At 32.4% G+C, this 18,550-nt stretch overlaps 1 protein-coding gene across 5 annotated transcripts in view; it reads right to left on the bottom strand.

Annotated features, from left to right (window-relative positions):
• Positions 1-18,550, bottom strand: part of LOC105258653 (SAM and SH3 domain-containing protein 1) — a 450,048-nt gene that overhangs the window by 71,982 nt on the left and 359,516 nt on the right. For all 5 annotated transcript variants that reach the window (XR_003123369.1, XM_025412499.1, XM_025412500.1 and 2 more), the window contains exon 5: positions 34-176. Coding sequence is in view for 4 of the 5 variants with exons in the window: in XM_025412499.1 (XP_025268284.1) it covers positions 34-176 (143 nt within the window). In the remaining variant the exon portion in view is untranslated. The remainder of the gene's footprint in view (positions 1-33; positions 177-18,550) is intronic.

Below are 18,550 nucleotides of genomic sequence, written 5' to 3'. Positions count from 1 at the left end.
GTCCTTTAATATATTGTACGGATACACACTCACCCTTTGAGGGACGCCCATCCTTGCGCGACCGTGCCTGGGAGAGCCTTGAGCTTGCTGTCCTTGTTTCTCTTTCCTATGAGTCTTCAATCCTCGTAACAATCTCGAAAATGTCGTCTTTTTCTTACTCGTATTTTGTCCCTGTTCTGTAACAACAGTGAAACGGAATGAATTATTTAAGAGCAAGTTCTCAAAGCAATAATGGAATATTATATGGGTTTAATGCATAATAAAATAGCTTCTTCTCCGCAGAGGAAGAATGTTTTCTCTATTACCACGCATTATAATTATTCATTGATCTCTAATTGTTTATTTATTTCAGTCTCTTGTTTGTGATACTGCGTATATCAAATTTAGGAATTATCTTTTTACAATTTAAAACAGTAGATTTCACTGATATATTTTAAAAGCGTATTCCCGATTCAATCAAAATTTTAAAGTGTAACTGATCAAGAGCGGACAATCAAACGCGCAAATAAAAATTTATTTTTCAATTATTTTTGCATTTCAATTCTCGCACAAACAAAATCATTATATTTGACACAATAGAGAAGATAAAAGAAAATTTAATCGAATATTATTGGAACACATGAGAGATATATTATCAGGATAATAATTTTAATTTCTTTTGATGTTTTGAAATGTTTCGCTTTATTTCTTTTTACGCGGATTATAAAATGCCTGTGAGAATTAAATCGAAACAAAAAATGAAGAATCAGAATTTCTTTCCTTTTTCGAACGATAAAATTATTTTGTTAAAAACATTACGTGCATTATATATACAATTTTCTAAATCGGAATTTTATCAATTTTATTATAATTTTATTTATTTTATATATTTTATTATAATTTTATTTATTCAAGTATAATTCTTGAAGCATTTTCTTTTTTTGTTAGAATTGATTATTCTCAAAGCGCTCTGTATAAATTCTTCGATCAGATCAAAGACTAATAAAAACTTGTATTTCTTCTGCATAAACTGTGAACGCAATTTTAAGTTCTCACATAAATTGTATTCTCGTTCATTGAACGAACAGCATGCAATCCGCTTATAAACGATGAGATAGTTATGAAATCGATACAAACAATCTCTTTCATAAATACGCCAATACATATTGGACTTTTTGAGATGATTATCATACATTGATTACTCGTTTTGGTTAGTCGCATTCGCTTTATCATTCTTTATGACCGGCACTCGCAAATTAAATCGGATCAGAGTGGATTTTAGTTGTATCATTTAATGGCCGTGCACGAGAACCTTTCTGAAATCCCCAGTTTGAATAGTGAATCACTATGCTACAAGCTACTAATCTCGGAAATAATCGAATGAATCGGGATTCTCCGCAATATTGCTATTTATTAACAAATAATTCGGATATGCTGTTAGTTATCCGGTTGCTCTTTCACACGATGATGGTTATTATATGTATAGTGTATGATGTCAACGCATCCATTAATTAAAATTGATGTAACGTCACGTAATTAACAATCTTTGTGACTTTTAAGTGTTAGCTGGAATGATTTATTGAGCCTTCAATTGAACGGTTATCATCTTGTAAAGGTAAGGATTAATTTTTATTGGCTATAAACAAAATAGTACTAATTGAAACTAGACATTCCGTTGAATATTTTTCAAATTCATCAATAGATAAAAAAATCAATAAATTGGTAACGTGAAATAAATCTCGAGCATTATAATTTACTTCATTTTTATTATGGTATTGACTATTAAATACTGCGTTAATCTCATAATAAAAAATTCTTAATTTAAATAGCACACAATTTATTTGTACAAACTATTAATTTTATATTATATAGAGGAATTTTCTTTGCCTGGTATTTATCGTTTATTGATTTTCTACTTTTCAATTTTCTTTAATAAATATTATGCTTTGCAGCGGTTTTTCGGGCATCTCTTCATTTAAATTAAAGGCAAACGATACGCCTATATTTGCGAAAAAACATTTTACAGGAAAACCAATAAAAGGGTATTAACGTCGTTGAGATCGTTACTGAGTATCTAGTTATATCGTGGCACGCGCAATTACGACAGTATCGTTAGCGGCGCAATGTCCCGATAGCGATGATATTACAAAATGAAGTTAATGCGCGAGCGGGGTAAACTGAATTTTCCCAGGCGAAACGCGTGTACAGGGCAAAGTGTTTATCGGATAGCTACGACTATTGGTTACGACATCCAAGTCGACGCTAACCAGTGATATCGTGATTTAATCAAGGACCATCGTAAAGCAATAATTAATGCCGCGCTATATCGATTTCGAGCGAAGCGACGCGTTAGGATAGCGTAACGTGTTAATTAGAAGGCCGCGGCGGAGGAGAAAGGGAAGAGGGAGAGAGAGAGGGAGGGGGAGAGAGAGAGAGAGATTATTATGCATGCGCGTATTTACATAGAAAATTATTCGTGCGAGGAGGGAAATGAATTAACGTTGTCGCGCAATTATTACGGTCCGCATTTTACGGAACGCGTTTCAGTAATAATGATATCGCATCGTCTGCGAAAATTCCATTATATTAACGTGACAAGCATTAAATGAGACTTTAGTTTCTTTAAATTGGCCTTACGCCGCATTTACGCTGCATCAACGAAGCATGTCAACGAATTATATCTATAATGCACATTTTGTATTTACTTGTATGATACGCTTTTAAATCAATATCTAGAATAATTAAAATATTCCAAACGCGCACTGAGAAAAAATCTGGTTGCGTTAATTAGAATACTGGTAGATTCAAACAGTATGTCTGTTGGAAAATGGACGAACCAGAATTCTTGTAGGAATTACCAGATGAATCTGATTAATTTCTTCCTGTTAAATTTACCAAATTTTCTGGTTAATAATATTAAACTCGCCAGCACCGAGTCGTCTAAAATTTTTTCCATCTAATCTCAAAAGTCTGTTTAATATTCTGAATTCCAACAAGATTATTGGATAAATTCAATCCAGATTATTGAATAAATTATGTTAAATTTAGTTTGTTAGAAATTAAACTGATAAACAGTGCAAGAAGAGGATGCAGTTCAAACACACAAACAGAGAGCTAGCGTCCTCTTTCTGGCACTACTGTTCGTAAGAGAAAAAAAATATACTTTGAATTTAATGTTAATACTAATTCTTTATATACTTTTCATGGCAAATATTGAATACGAGTTAAGTTAAGAGAGTAAGCAAAAAAATTAATATAACAAGAAATTTTAGATTCAACCAGAAAATACTAACCAAATCCTTACACAGTAAAAAACATTTTGTATTTCTGTTAAAATTTTCTCGTGTAAAAATTTTTGTGTTAAATTTTTAACATATTTATTCTTATGTTAATGTAACATATTATCATTGCGTTATTTTGACATTTCTGCGTCGAGTTAATATTCATCGTTTCTAAGAGTTAAAACAACACAATTAATATGTAAATGCACGAATTTTTGATGAAATATGTTATATGTTAAAATGAACAGATAAGTTGTGTTATTTTTCTCTCTATAACAGTTTCCATATGTTAAATCGATATATTTCTTCTCTTATTTATCATAAAAATGTAAGAATAACATTTTCTTTTAATTAAATTTAACATTATAAATATGTTAATTTAACATAAACTTTATTTCCAGATAAAGTTTAAGTGTTACACTTTTGGGTTAATTTTTAAACATATTACTTGTGTTATTTATTTACACACTTGCCTTCTGTTAAATTAACATTAAAATTAGAGTGGATAAATTGGGACACGTGAAACATGTTAAATTTAACACAAAATTTGTTACTGTGTAGTTATAAAAAATCGAGTTATTATAATAACTAAAAATTCTTGTTTGATTTAATCAAAATGCCTTCAATCATATCGTCTTGTTGATACGTAATCAAACGATTTTCTCAGTGTAGAATAATTAAAATATTCTAAAAGCGATAAACAAAGAGGAATATATTATGTTTCTTCTGATATACACATATCAAGATTCAATTGCCCGCCACTTTCACGAAAATGGATTTGCTCCTCCGCAGATCCCCCGCAATTACTCACGGCCGCAATTAAGACAAGTTACTAACAAGGGTTTCCTGCGCTCAAGTGCATTTCCGTATGTGGGTTAACGGATCACCATGCGGCAGCATCCGTCTTCCGTCGGCCCTTACCCGACAAAAGGATTTCCACGGGGCGCAGGAAATACTGGGGGCTAATTTCTGAAATCGAACCAGCTGCAACGACCACCGTTCCTGCCGCCAGCTCGAGCGCCGCGGATGGGGTACATCCATGAATTCCCCGGAAGCCGCTATTATTCTAGAGAGGATCGTACGTATTTTACCGCGGTCGGTGGCAGCGAGAGAGCGCGCGCGGAGAAAGGGGGGCGAACGAGCGATATGGGCAAAGAATACAAGAGACTCGCGGGACCACGAGAGTTGGAATGTCGTCCCGTAATATCGGAAATATATCGCCGGGACTGTAACCACAAGTCATGTTCAATCGAATGAATCGTATGGAATAAAAATAAACCTGCCTACCGCGGAGACGGAAGGTCCAATACCCTCGCGGGGTCCGTGACGCGGGGATACGGGGGGTACAGGATGCGGCGGAGGAAGAAATTCGAGGGAAAGGAAGACACCGACGAGAGAGGAAAGCAGAGACCGGAGGGGAGAAACGGCGTGGGACGGGGAAGACTCGAGGGGGATCGAACAAATGTTCCGGCGGCACATGCATCAAATCCTGAAGTTGCGTGAGAGATGGAGTCCCTGCTTGCTCAGCGGCGAGCCGCGATAAAACGGCCAGGCCGAGTTCGTCCTCTTCATCGTCGTCGGCATTCGCACCGAAACCAAGTTCGAGCGGTACTTAAGGATGTATTGGACGGACTCCGTCTGTCTCAAAAGTTAATCCAAAGTATCAAAAAATTAAAGTTGGGCAGAATACGAATTCTAATTGATCAACAATTTTTTAAAAATCACGAAATCATACTTCAAAATATTCTTTAATATAAATAGGTCTTAATTTCCAAGAAAATGTTGCCACGTTTTATCATCAATATTGCGTCAAACCGATAATCACAGTTATTTTTTAATAATAATTTCAAAACGAGCAAGTAAATCGTTTTAAAACTTTGTGGAAACATTTTTACATGTATGAAGAATATAATATTAGAAAATGAAATTTTTATCATTGTTTTTTTTATAGTTTGTGAATAATTTATTACCTGTCTCTTGAACGTTTACATAAGATTCTATGTTAAAATCGCAAAATTAAAAAATTTATAACTTTTAAAGGAGCAAGTAAAAAAATTTGAAATAATTCATGACGATTTAGAATGTTATTAAGAATGTTAAATTAAAAATTCACGGCGATCTTATTGATTGTAATATATCTCCAATACATCCTTAAGGACGTATTGGACGGACCGTCTGTCTTAAAAGTTAATTCAAAGTATCAAAAAATTAAAGTTGGGCAGAATACGAATTCTAATTGATCAACAATTTTTTAAAAATCACGAAATCATACTTCAAAGTATTCTTTAATATAAATAGGTCTTAATTTCCAAGAAAATGTTACTACGTTTTATCATCAATATTGCATCAAACCGATAATCACAGTTATTTTTCAATAATAATTTCAAAACGAGCAAGTAAATCCTTTTAAAACTTTGTGGAAACATTTTTATATGTATGAAGAATATAATATTAGAAAATGAAATTTTTATCATTGTTTTTTTTATAATTTGTGAATAATGTATTACCTGTCTCTTGAACGTTTACATAAGATTCTATGTTAAAATCGCAAAATTAAAAAATTAATAACTTTTAAAGGAGCAAGTAAAAAAATTTGAAATAATTCATGACGATTTAGAATGTTATTAAGAATGTTAAATTAAAAATTCACGGCGATCTTATTGATTGTAATATATCTCCAATACATCCTTAAGGACGTATTGGACGGACCGTCTGTCTTAAAAGTTAATTCAAAGTATCAAAAAATTAAAGTTGGGCAGAATACGAATTCTAATTGATCAACAATTTTTTAAAAATCACGAAATCATACTTCAAAATATTCTTTAATATAAATAGGTCTTAATTTCCAAGAAAATGTTGCCACGTTTTATCATCAATATTGCGTCAAACCGATAATCACAGTTATTTTTTAATAATAATGTCAAAACGAGCAAGTAAATCGTTTTAAAACTTTGTGGAAACATTTTTACATGTATGAAGAATATAATATTACAAAATGAAATTTTTATCATTGTTTTTTTATAGTTTGTGAATAATTTATTACCTGTCTCTTGAACGTTTACATAAGATTCTATGTTAAAATCGCAAAATTCAAAAATTAATAACTTTTAAAGGAGCAAGTAAAAAAATTTGAAATAATTCATAACGATTTAGAATATTATTAAGAATGTTAAATTAAAAATTCACGGCGATCTCATTGATTGTAATATATCTCCAATACATCCTTAAGGATGTATTGGGCGGAGTGTCTGTCTCAAAAGTTAATCCAAAGTATCAAAAAATTAAAGTTGGGCAGAATACGAATTCTAATTGATCAAAAATTTTTTCAATATCACGAAATCATACTTCAAAGTATTCTTTAATATAAATAAGTCTTAATTTCTAAGAAAATGTTGCCACGTTTTATCATCAATATTGCGTCAAACCGATAATCACAGTTATTTTTTAATAATAATTTCAAAACGAGCAAGTAAATCGTTTTAAAACTTTATGGGAACATTTTTACATTTATGAAGAATATAATATTAGAAAATAAAATTTTTATCATTGCTTTTTATAGTTTGTGAATAATTTATTACCTGTCTCTTGAACGTTTACATAAGATCCTATGTTAAAATCGCAAAATTCAAAAATTAATAACTTTTAAAGGAGCAAGTAAAAAAATTTGAAATAATTCATGACGATTTAGAATGTTATTAAGAATGTCAAATTAAAAATTCACGGCGATCTCATTGATTGTAATATATCTCCAATACATCCTTAAGAGCGCGCGCGCGAGAGAGAGAGAGAGAGGAAGAGAGAGAGAGAGAGGAGAACGCGTACAAAAAGCGTCTAATATACTCTCTCGTTCCGTGATAAAAATTCTCTATTGCTCTTGAATTAAACGCCACGAGCCAACAGAATGAAACATTTCGGGATAATCGTTCACCGCGTATCTACTTAAGCAATCAACGTCGACGTTGCGCATCCATCTTTGTCGGCGTCGATACGAGTAATCCCACCATCGACAAAACTTGGTGCCGAGAAGGTAACAGCTGTCAGGCTGTCCGGGAAATTGAGACAAGAAGGAAAGGATTCTGGAAAAATACAGAGAGAGAGACAGACAGAAAGATAGATAGATAGATAAAGAGAGAAGGAAATACAAAGATTTTTATCTCTTGATAAAATTTTTCCAGATAAACTTTTCTTAGCATCACTTTTGAAGAATATAATCGATTACGCGACTGCGGTTTTTCTAATTAAATTTTTTTATTGTTACTAACATCGAATTAATAATTATTCAAATTTGTTATGAAAAGAGAAAAAAATGTTAAAACTAATAAATACATATGTGTATATAATTTTTCTGATCTTTATAGCAAAACTTAATTAGTCTCTTCGCGTAAGAATAATAATCATATGCAAAACTGTTAATTAAATATACTAAATATACTAAAATCTATTTGACAATTATAATAAAATTCTTAAAACGTTATATCTTCATCTTTAGATCGTTAGATCTTCATCAAAAATGGAAGAAATCAAATTATATAAAAGTGTATATGCAGCAGTTTTATTTTTATTTTGAAGAAAACAAAAGTAACATAAAGAAGATTAACATAAAACAAAAAGATTTATTATTTATAGTAATTGAAATTTTTTATTATTGCTTACCGATTACTAAACAATTAATTCTTCAAAAATTATGGAGAAAACTATTAATGATATAATGTATATACTTTTTTCTCAGTATTAATTCGATATAAATATTTACTATGCCTGCTTTTCAGTTTCTTTAATACTGATTAATTTGCATTTTATTTGACTAGAAAAATAAAAAAGATTAGTTTTAAAAGTAAATTATATTTATATATATGTGCGAAAATATATATCATTTAACTTTATTCGTTATCACACTGAAATTTCATCATTTTCAACGTCAACAATTTTCCGACAATAATTAATCTTGATTTTGATGACACTTCAGGGATTACTCTCAGTACCTGTGCGCAGACGAAAATGCCTTCGCATGCCGTTCCGGCGGCGGTGCCGAGAGACAGAGGAAAACGGAAGAAGTAAAGGAAGAGCAAAGAGAGATACGGGGGAAAATAGCTGCACCAAAAGACAAATACGGCGCCAGACTCGGTTACGTTACAGCCGGCTGCATCCGCGCGACACCTTCTACACGCCTGCCCGCTCTTCCTCTTCGCCCATTTTATACGCCGTTGCCTCTCCGTCTTTGTCCTCTCGACGTACTCTAGATTGTAAGTACGTACCCCCGGAGCTTACGCGAAGGTGGACACGAAAAATTATCCAATCCCCGAGATTTCGTCCCGGAACGTCTTTCGTCTTGGCTCCACGCGCTGGTGGCGGATTCATCCCCGACCATGGATTTAAATGTCAACGCGAATAATCTTTCTTTCATCTTACCCTCTTTTTTTTTGAGATGTAATTTGTTTTTTTTCACATTTTTCTTTAATAACATGTTTTAATAAAGTTGCACGAGTTGTTAAACACAAAAGATTATACAAGAGGAAACATGAAAAATTCTTATACTTGATTCAAATAACGAAAACTTTTGATTCTTCCAAATTCAAAATCTTGTAGAAATTTGGATAATCATCTTAAAACTTTACGTAATACAGAATATGTTTTCGTTTATTTAAAATAAAGATAATTCATTTAATAATTCAATTTTGATTTATATTTGAAATGTACTTAATTTAAAATAGTAATTATATAACTATATTATACAATTAATAATTATATATACATATATAACTATATTGTGTAATCATTAATTATATTATGTAATTATTAATTATGTAATTACTATGTAATTATAAATATATATTATGTAATTATTAATTATGTAATTATTAATTATATAAACTAGTAATTATATTATATAACTATATAGACAAATGCGATTCGCATTTAAAATGATGATGGTTAATATCCACTTTTGATGTATTTTGAGTAAGAAATTGTGTGGAATTACAATTTGATCTCAGCTACCGTGCAAAGATATATTTTTAATATTTATTACGTTTTTATTGAAATATTCCGAATTTTGTTAATCGAAATGATTAACTTTTGGCAGAGAATTTCGCCTTGTGACAGATACACGGCTAACTTCATTGAATTATATTTAATATCTTCTTAACCAGTTAGTACTTGTATAATATTACTTGACCAAATATTTCCTCTGTATCTAAACTTTTGCAATTTTAAACAAATTCTGAATATTATTTCCATGTGTTTTTGTCATTTGAATCGACGTGGTTATACGTTTCCCATAAAAATCCATGTTAATTCGGTGCAAATTAAAATCCTTCTAACTTGCGAACGCTTTAATGAATCGATTTAAAAATTATACTAAAGATTCTAAACATATGTAAGGACATTCTGTACAATTTCCATTAAATTCTCAATATTTTGAAAATAGGTACAAAACATCCTTAAAAAAATTGTATATTAAAATTGGTATATTAAAAAAATTCGACTAATATTCGAATAATTTAAAATTTGACTTGGATCAGTGATATTTTCGTACAGATCGCTAAACATTTACAGATTTGTTTACTGAATATCGCGAATACAGGTCTGAATCGGAATGATTAACTTTTGGCAGAGAATTTTGCCTTGTGACAAATGTATGGCTAACTTCTTTGAATTATATTTAATATCTTTTTAACCAGTTAGTACTTGTGTAATATTATTTGACCAAATATTTCCTCTGAATCTAAACTTTTGCAATTTTAAACAAATTCTGAATATTATTTCCATGTGTTCTTGTCATTTGAATCGACGTGGTTATAAGTTTCCCATAAGAACACATGTTAATTCGGTGCAAATTAAAATCCTTATAATTTGTGAACGCTTTAGTGAATCGATTTAAAAATTGTACTGAAGATTCTAAACATATATAAGGACAATCTGTACAATTTCCATTAAATTCTCAATATTTTGAAAATAGGTACAAAACATCCTTAATTAAGATAAACGTATCGTTCGGCCGTTTTCAATTAGCTTCACGTTGCTCGATGATAAAAGTTCAGATGGAGCGCACGTGTAACTAAAACTCCGCGGTCTAATAATTAGTTCTTCGCGAGAGGCGGCGGGAATAGTGCGGGCGGCTGCCGACAAATTCAATTGGTTCCTCGTGAGGGTACCCTTGATTATAACTGGACCACTGGGGAAAAAGAAGCGGGCAATGATATTTGCCCGGTTTTCGACTCCCGGCACGTTTCCCCGTAAATTACGAGGAGAGTTTCGTGCGCCCTTTTCCGCGGCGGGGTGTTCTCGATTTTCCGCATTGTACCTCAACGCGAGAAGAATTTCACGTGCCGGCGGAAACGCGTTATTAAAGTCTGCGATTTTCTACCCCATCTTCCCTTCATACTTCCTCCTCGCGCTCTTCGTTTCCCTCTCTCGCTCTCGCTGTCTGGTATGCGTCCGGGCGAAACTTCTTCGCTCCTTCGTGAATTGTTTTAGAGCAACGCGAACGGGAAAGCCAACGCACGAGTGGATGAAGAGAAGAAGAACGAGGGAGCGGAAGACAACAGGGGGCGAAAACTTTTCGCGAGAGAGTGGGGGACAAGTTAACGTTCTCCCCTCTGGCCTCGAGACCGCGTAAAAAGGAGACGTCGAGGTCAAGAAGCCCCTTACGTATTCTGCAAGCTCAGGTTTACACATCCGAGTTATGGCCAGAAAAATCGGAAGTTCGCGGCCGGAAAGTGGCTGCGGAGTGCCTCGCGTGTGACGCGCATAATAAAGTCGCTGGGATGCGACTTGGGGAAACGTTTGCTGGGACCCGGAAGTGAAATGTCGGAGAAGAAGTGCCACCAGCGTGCCAAATTCGATTTTCAGAGGAGTGAGACGGCGCAATCCGGCAGTAGAGCATACTTACATAGCAGGAAGACAATGTTCGCGGGCCCTCGAGAGGGCAGTCGTAAAATCTCGCAAACACAAACTACTTTGGAATAGCGGGATTTTATAAGATGTACGTGATGCTGTCAGACATCTTACAAATGGCCATTCTGCGAAAATCTTAATGATAGCTTTAAAAAAAAAAAACTTAAATCTAACGTACATTTGCAGTAAAATTTATGATCATTGACGATTTTTCATATCTTGATTAAAAAAATACGAAGAGTCGATGCATCGATTGAAAAGTTTTTCTGTTTCCCCTCGATATATATTTCTCTTTAAATTCGAGATTTTTATCATTTCATATATTACATCTCTCACATTATCGTGTTCTCTATTCGCATTTAAGAAAGAAAATATGTGGAAGTATTGCATTTGTGTAAGAGCCGCAGGCGTAATTTCGCTTTCAGAAGCGCAGGAGAATTTTCGTAAGCTCGACACCGACTACCTCTCGCCTATAACGCCCGCGGATCCTCGGCAGTAGAGGGAGGACAAACCCGTTATTATGAAAATCCTTAGCGGGCGAAAGCCAGGGTTATAAGCATGAATAAAATAAGCGGTATTAAAATCCACTTTCTTCTCCCTCTTTTCTCCCCTGCACCTGTCCCATCTTCGACGCCTCCTTCCAACTCCTCGTAGGCGCCGAGTTCGGCTTCGCGGGCGGAGTAATGGCATTCCTCTTCTCCTTTCTCTTCGTCCTCCTCAACAATTTACTTCGTTTCGGAGCGCTTCTCTATCTAAGCCCGAGGCGATGTTCTCCCTGTCTCTGCCGATTCTCTGAGAAACGTGATTCAACGCGAGGTCTTTTAGTGAGCAAAACTCGCCAGAAACGACATCTACAATAGTCGAGAGAGACGACTGATCGATCATCGTCGACGTAATTTTGAGAAATGTATGGTAAACCTTCACGCGAACTCAAAACTCACGATAAAATTTCCAAGAGCGAAAGAGAGAACTAAACAGAAAAAATATGTACACGTATGTTAATTAAGGATGTTTCTGTACTATTTTCAAAATATTGAGAATTTAATGAAAATTAAAGTAAAGAATGTCCTTACATATGTTAGAATCTTCAGTCGCAATTTTTAAATCGATTCGAAATAATATTCAGAATTTATTTAAAATTTGCAAAAGTTTAGATACAAAGGAAATATTTGATCAAATAATATTATACAAGTACTAACTGATTAAAAAGATATTAAATATAATTTAATGAAGTTAGCCATGTATCTGTCACAAGGCGAAATTCTCTGCCAAAAGTTAATCATTCCGATTCAGACCTGTATTCGTACGATCTGTACGAAAATATCACTGACCCAAGTCAAATTTTAAATTATTCGATTATTAGTCAAATTTTTTTAATATATCAATTTTTAATATACAATTTTTTTAATATACAATTTATGTTTTGTACCTATTTTCAAAATATTGAGAATTTAATGAAAATTGTACAGAATGTCCTTACATATGTCCTTACATATGTTTAGAATCTTCAGTATTTTTAAATCGATTCACTAAAGCGTTCATAAGTTAGAAGAATTTTAATTTGCACCGAATTAATATGTGTTCTTATGGGAAACGTATACGACGTCGATTCAAATGACAAAAACAAATGGAAATAATATTCAGAATTTGTTTAAAATTTGCAAAAGTTTAGATACAGAGGAAATATTTGGTTAAATAATATTATACAAGTACTAACTGGTTAAAAAGATATTAAATATAATTTAATGAAGTTAGCCATGTATCTGTCACAAGGCGAAATTCTCTGCCAAAAGTTAATCATTCCGATTCAGATCTGTATTCGTACGATCTGTACGAAAATATCACTGACCCAAGTCAAATTTTAAATTATTCTATTATTAGTCAAATTTTTTTAATATATCAATTTTTAATATACAATTTTTTTAAGGATGTTTTGTACCTATTTTCAAAATATTGAGAATTTAATGAAAATTGTACAGAATGTCCTTACATATGTTTAGAATCTTCAGTACAATTTTTAAATAGATTCATTAAGGCGTTCACAAGTTATAAGGATTTTAATTTGCACTGAATTAGGATGTATTCTTAATGGAAACGTATAACCGCGTCGATTCAAATGACAAAAACACTTGGAAATAATATTCAGAATTTGTTTAAAATTTGCAAAAGTTTAGATACAGAGGAAATATTTGGCCAAATAATATTATACAAGTACTAACTGGTTAAAAAGATATTAAATATAATTTAATGAAGTTAGCCATGTATCTGTCACAAGGCAAAATTTTCTGCCAAAAGTTAATCATTTCGGTTAACAAAATTCGGAATATTTCAGTAAAAACGCAATAAATATTAAAAAATACATCTCTGCACCGCAGAGATCAAATTGTAATATTCCACACAATTTCTTACTTAAAATACACCAAAAGTGGATATATTCGTCAATATTGATTTTCAGCTACTTTTTGCTGGGATAGACATACAAAACATCCTTAAAAGATTGATAAGATCACTTAAAGATTTAATGAAGGATAGATTCTCCGCAGCCATTTGACGCTTAAAAGACCAAGTTCAAGTTTCGCAGATATTCTTTTCATAAAATCGAATATACCACTTATATTGCCGAGTCGGTTTTATACAATCCCACAGTATACGACTTACATGCATGGATACAAATGTTGGAATGAATTATTCGGAGCCTATCTTTCCTTCCCGCGAGAATCGAGCGACTGGTTTTAGAGGTAGTTCTATGGTAATGACAGAAGTACATGAATATTGAAGGAGTAATCTTCACGGTTTATGGTGTGTCCTTTTCGCGACGTGGTCTCTATAGCTGGCGACGGGGTTGGGTCAATATCGGTTTTAAAGTTCGCTATTTTTTACGGCGTCAAATAAATGAGCCGGTCGAGATAAATGGCGAGAGAATGCTGATATTATCGGGCGATCCATTTTTCACTCAATCGATATTGTTCGTATCGGAATGTGGCGGAGCCAATCCGAGAAGTGAATAATTAATTATACCGCTGTAATCAGTAAAAATATTTGATCAATATCGTTAAGTTAAATGAAGCCCGATTTAAATCTGATATTCTCCGCTGGCAATATTCATCGCGTCCGATGTGCGCAGTAATAAAATAACGTGTGCCGTGTTATAAAAGCAGATTCACTGTATATTCTAACGAGCAATTATGATCGAACAGAGTTTGATGGGTCGACAATAAGCAGTAATTGCATGGATGTCCAATTAACATCTGCATTTATTTTAAAAAGACCTGTAGTATAGCCTCTCTATTATTTCCTGTATCAATTTAACGATGCCTTAGTTAATAGATCGTTTTCAATTTCAGACAACGTCAATGTTACTAGAATGACAAAAAATCAATACTATTTCCCTTTTTGCTTCCCGTTTCAATCAGTTTCAATTGTAGTTTTAAATGCTAAATGCTTTTCAATGAGATTTATAATTTTAATATGTTTTTTATTTTATAATAAGTAAAAACAAGAGTAATATAAACTAGATGGAAATTAATATTGACCGACGTCGAAGAAATCAATGTTGAGAGATTATAAAAAAATCGCATAATCTCAACGATTTAAAATGTTATTGAAATAAAGAGGAGACACGTGAAGGTTACGAAAGCTGGATGCGCTCCAAGGCATGCAAGTAAATGGTGTCTCAACATGAACCTTCTCGGTCGAAGCTGATGGTAGAGAAGATTAAAAGTTCCCCTCCGAGGTTTATTCGGTCAGCATACAAAAGAGTACCGTTTTTTAATTCTTAATTCGTCCGTAATCAATTCTTCAAGGAAACTTGTAAAATTCTATTTAGAAATCTATTTAGAAGTTATAAAAAAAATGTGTTCGCGTGCGTATAAATATTTTGTCATACTTTAAAATTTTTAATAACGGTGTATTCGTATAAATACTTTATCATGCTTTGAAATTTTTAACAACAGTGTCATTCCCTTCATATTTGACAAATTTTATATATAAAAATTACATTGAAATATACTTTAGAAATAACTCACGAACACGTTATTAATAAATTCAGATCAGGTAGCACAAATGAATTAAAATGATCATTAATATGATATTATTTTCTGCTATTTACAGATCTTTTCTTTTTCTAAATTTATTATCTTAAGGATGTTTTGTATGTACAATCCCAGCAAAAAGTAGTTGAAAATTAATATTGACGAATATCCACTTTTGGTGTATTTTGAGTAAGAAATTGTATTTTGAGTAAGAAATTGGAATATTACAATTTGATCTCTGCAGAGATGTATTTTTTAATATTTATTGCGTTTTTACTGAAATATTCCTAATTTTGTTAATCGAAATGACTAACTTTTGGCAGAGAATTTCGCCTTGTGATAGATACATGGCTAACTTTATTGAATTATATTTAATATCTTTTTAACCAGTTAGTATAATATTATTATTACTTGTATAATATTATTTGACCAAATATTTCCTCTGTATCTAAACTTTTGCAAATTTTAAACAAATTCTGAATATTATTTCCATGTGTTTTTGTCATTTGAATCGATGTGGTTATATGTTTCCCATAAGAACACATGTTAATTTGATGCAAATTAAAATCTTTATAACTTGTGAACGCTTTAGTGAATCGATTTAAAAATTGTACTGAAGATTCTAAACATATGTAAGGACATTCTGTACAATTTTCATTAAATTCTCAATATTTTGAAAATAGATACAAAACATCCTTAAAATTTTCCATAAGGTAAATGGCTATAACTTCGTCAGCGGATATAATTTCGTCAGGCCTTCTTAAAATTAAATAAATTAAGCAATCTCGCGCATATCGACTATATTTCCCGATTTGAAACGATGTTCAAATCGTTTTCAAATTAGGAAATATAGTCGATGTACGCGAAATTGCTTAATTTATTTAATTTTAAGAAGGCCTGACGAAATTATATCCGTTGACGAAATTATAGCCATTTACCTTAATTATCAAATATCCTGATAATTGATACTATAAATTTATTATATATTTTTACTTGAAATTTCTTATTTTTTAATCAAAGAAATTCAATATTTCATTTTTATGTATTATGTTAATTTGGTGCAAATTAGAATTCTTCTAACTTGTGAACGCTTTAGTGAATCGATTTAAAAATTGTACCGAAGATTCTAAACATATGGACATTCTGTATAATTTTCATTAAATTCTCAATATTTTGAAAATAGGTACAAAACATCCTTAAAAGTGTATTCTGGAAATAAAAATCCATACTTTTCTTTTATTCCTTGATTTATTATCAAGTTATATATCACAAAATATTTAGTAAAAATTTACTGCGAGATGTCTCTTGATTATTTTTGGAAAAAATATACTTCTAAATATAGTCTTATTTGACAGCGTATAAAAAAAATGTTTACAAGACTTCGTCAAGAATGTCTAAATCGTTATTAAAGACTCAGTCGTGAGAATATTCTACCGCTTGCCCCAGAAAGAAATGCAATGTTGAGATCTAGCAAGAATTAATATGCGCTTCATGATTGATGTGAACATCTAACTTGATAGTCTGTTTTGAAAATAGGTACAAAACATCCTTAATTTACTACTGTTTTGAACAAAATGCTAAGTTTTTTATCAGTGCTAGGCTTTTATCATGCTAAGTTGTTTATCACATTAAAACTAGTACAGCAACTAATTAAGAGTCTTCTGTAGATTTTCTTTTTTATACGACTGGCCTATTGTCACCCCTATTTTTAATGAACTAGAGATACGTATCAATTGCGACGGACAATTATTCATTGCGTTACGTTTATATCAGTTCTAAAGTGGCAATAAGATGGCGAGATAAGTGATGCAGCATCTAAAGAATACAACAGGCACTCGAGTCCCCCGCATGAGAGATACGGAAGATAGGGAAGCGGGGTGCGAGAACTGGATGAGCTCCAAGGCACATGGGTGGTGTCGCGTGCAACGGGCGATCTCACTTGCGGTCTTCGTGTGTGTCGAGAGTCACGTCGAGAGGCCCATCGTCGTCCGCGCGACTCGGCGCGTCATCATTGTCTATTCTTCCTTACTTCGTCACGTTTTTGCCGCCCCGGAATTCTGCCTATGTCGTGTTACCATGGCTACACCGTGACGAGAGTGGTGCGTACACAAAGGTATCAGTCCGTGCTCGTTTCTTTTCGCGACGGCCGACGTGTACGTCGAGAAGAGGGTGGCGAGGTTCGGTATGCGAGACCCTTTGCGCGCTGTTGCAAAAGGGTTCCGACAACGTGTGGAGGTGCAAGCGATTGCGCCGCGATTAATTTTCATTGCTACGCTCTTTTCATAATCTGCTTGTGTGTTTGCTATTTTAATTAGGAGCGGCTTTCTATCTCTAAAAGGGAAAAGTAGAAAAGTCTCTATGTGGAATTTTTCAGACATGTTACCAGCGCCATTATGTTCGAGTTTTACTTAAAGATTAAGATTTAATCAAAATTTGTTTCATTTTTTGATAAAATATTTAATAAAATAATTATTGCAATGAAATTATTATTATATTTTTGGAACGGCTTTCTATCTCTAAAAGGGGAAAATAGAAAAGTCTCTACGTAGAATTTCTCAGACATATTACCAGCGCCATTATGTTCGAGTCTTACTTAAAGATTAAGATTTAATCAAAATTTGTTTCATTTTTTGATAAAATATTTAATAAAATAATTATTGCAATGAAATTATTATTATATTTTTGGAACGGCTTTCTATCTCTAAAAGGAGAAAATAGAAAAGTCTCTACGTAGAATTTCTCAAACATATTACCAGCGCCATTATGTTCGAGTCTTACTTAAAGATTAAGATTTAATCAAAATTTGTTTCATTTTTTGATAAAATATTTAATAAAATAATTATTGCAATGAAATTATTATTATATTTTTGGAACGGCTTTCTATCTCTAAAAGGGGAAAATAGAAAAGTCTCTACGTAGAATTTCTCAGACATATTACCAGCGCCATTATGTTCGAGTCTTACTTAAAGATTAAGATTTAATCAAAATTTGTTTCATTTTTTGATAAAATATTTAATAAAATAATTATTGCAATGAAATTATTATTATATTTTTGAAACGGCTTTCTATCTCTAAAAGAAAAAAGTAGAAAAGTCTCTACGTGGAATTTCTCAGATATGTTACCAGCACCATTATGTTCGAGTCTTACTTAAAGATTAAGATTTAATAAAAATTTGTTTCATTTTTTGATAAAATATTTAATAAAATAATTATTGCAATGAAATTATTATTATATTTTTGGAACAGCTTTCTATCTCTAAAGGGAAAAAGTAAAAAAAGTCCCTATGTGGAATTTCTCGGACATGTTACCAGCGCCATTATGTTCGAGTCTTACTTAAAGATTAAGATTTAATCAAAATTTGT

This window comes from Camponotus floridanus, unplaced genomic scaffold (assembly GCF_003227725.1).
Source record: "Camponotus floridanus strain SB8 unplaced genomic scaffold, Cflo_v7.5 scaffold51, whole genome shotgun sequence".
Classification (NCBI taxonomy): Eukaryota; Metazoa; Arthropoda; class Insecta; order Hymenoptera; family Formicidae; genus Camponotus; species Camponotus floridanus.
Note: the sequence above shows the minus strand (reverse complement) of the source record. Positions and strands in the feature narration are given on the sequence as shown.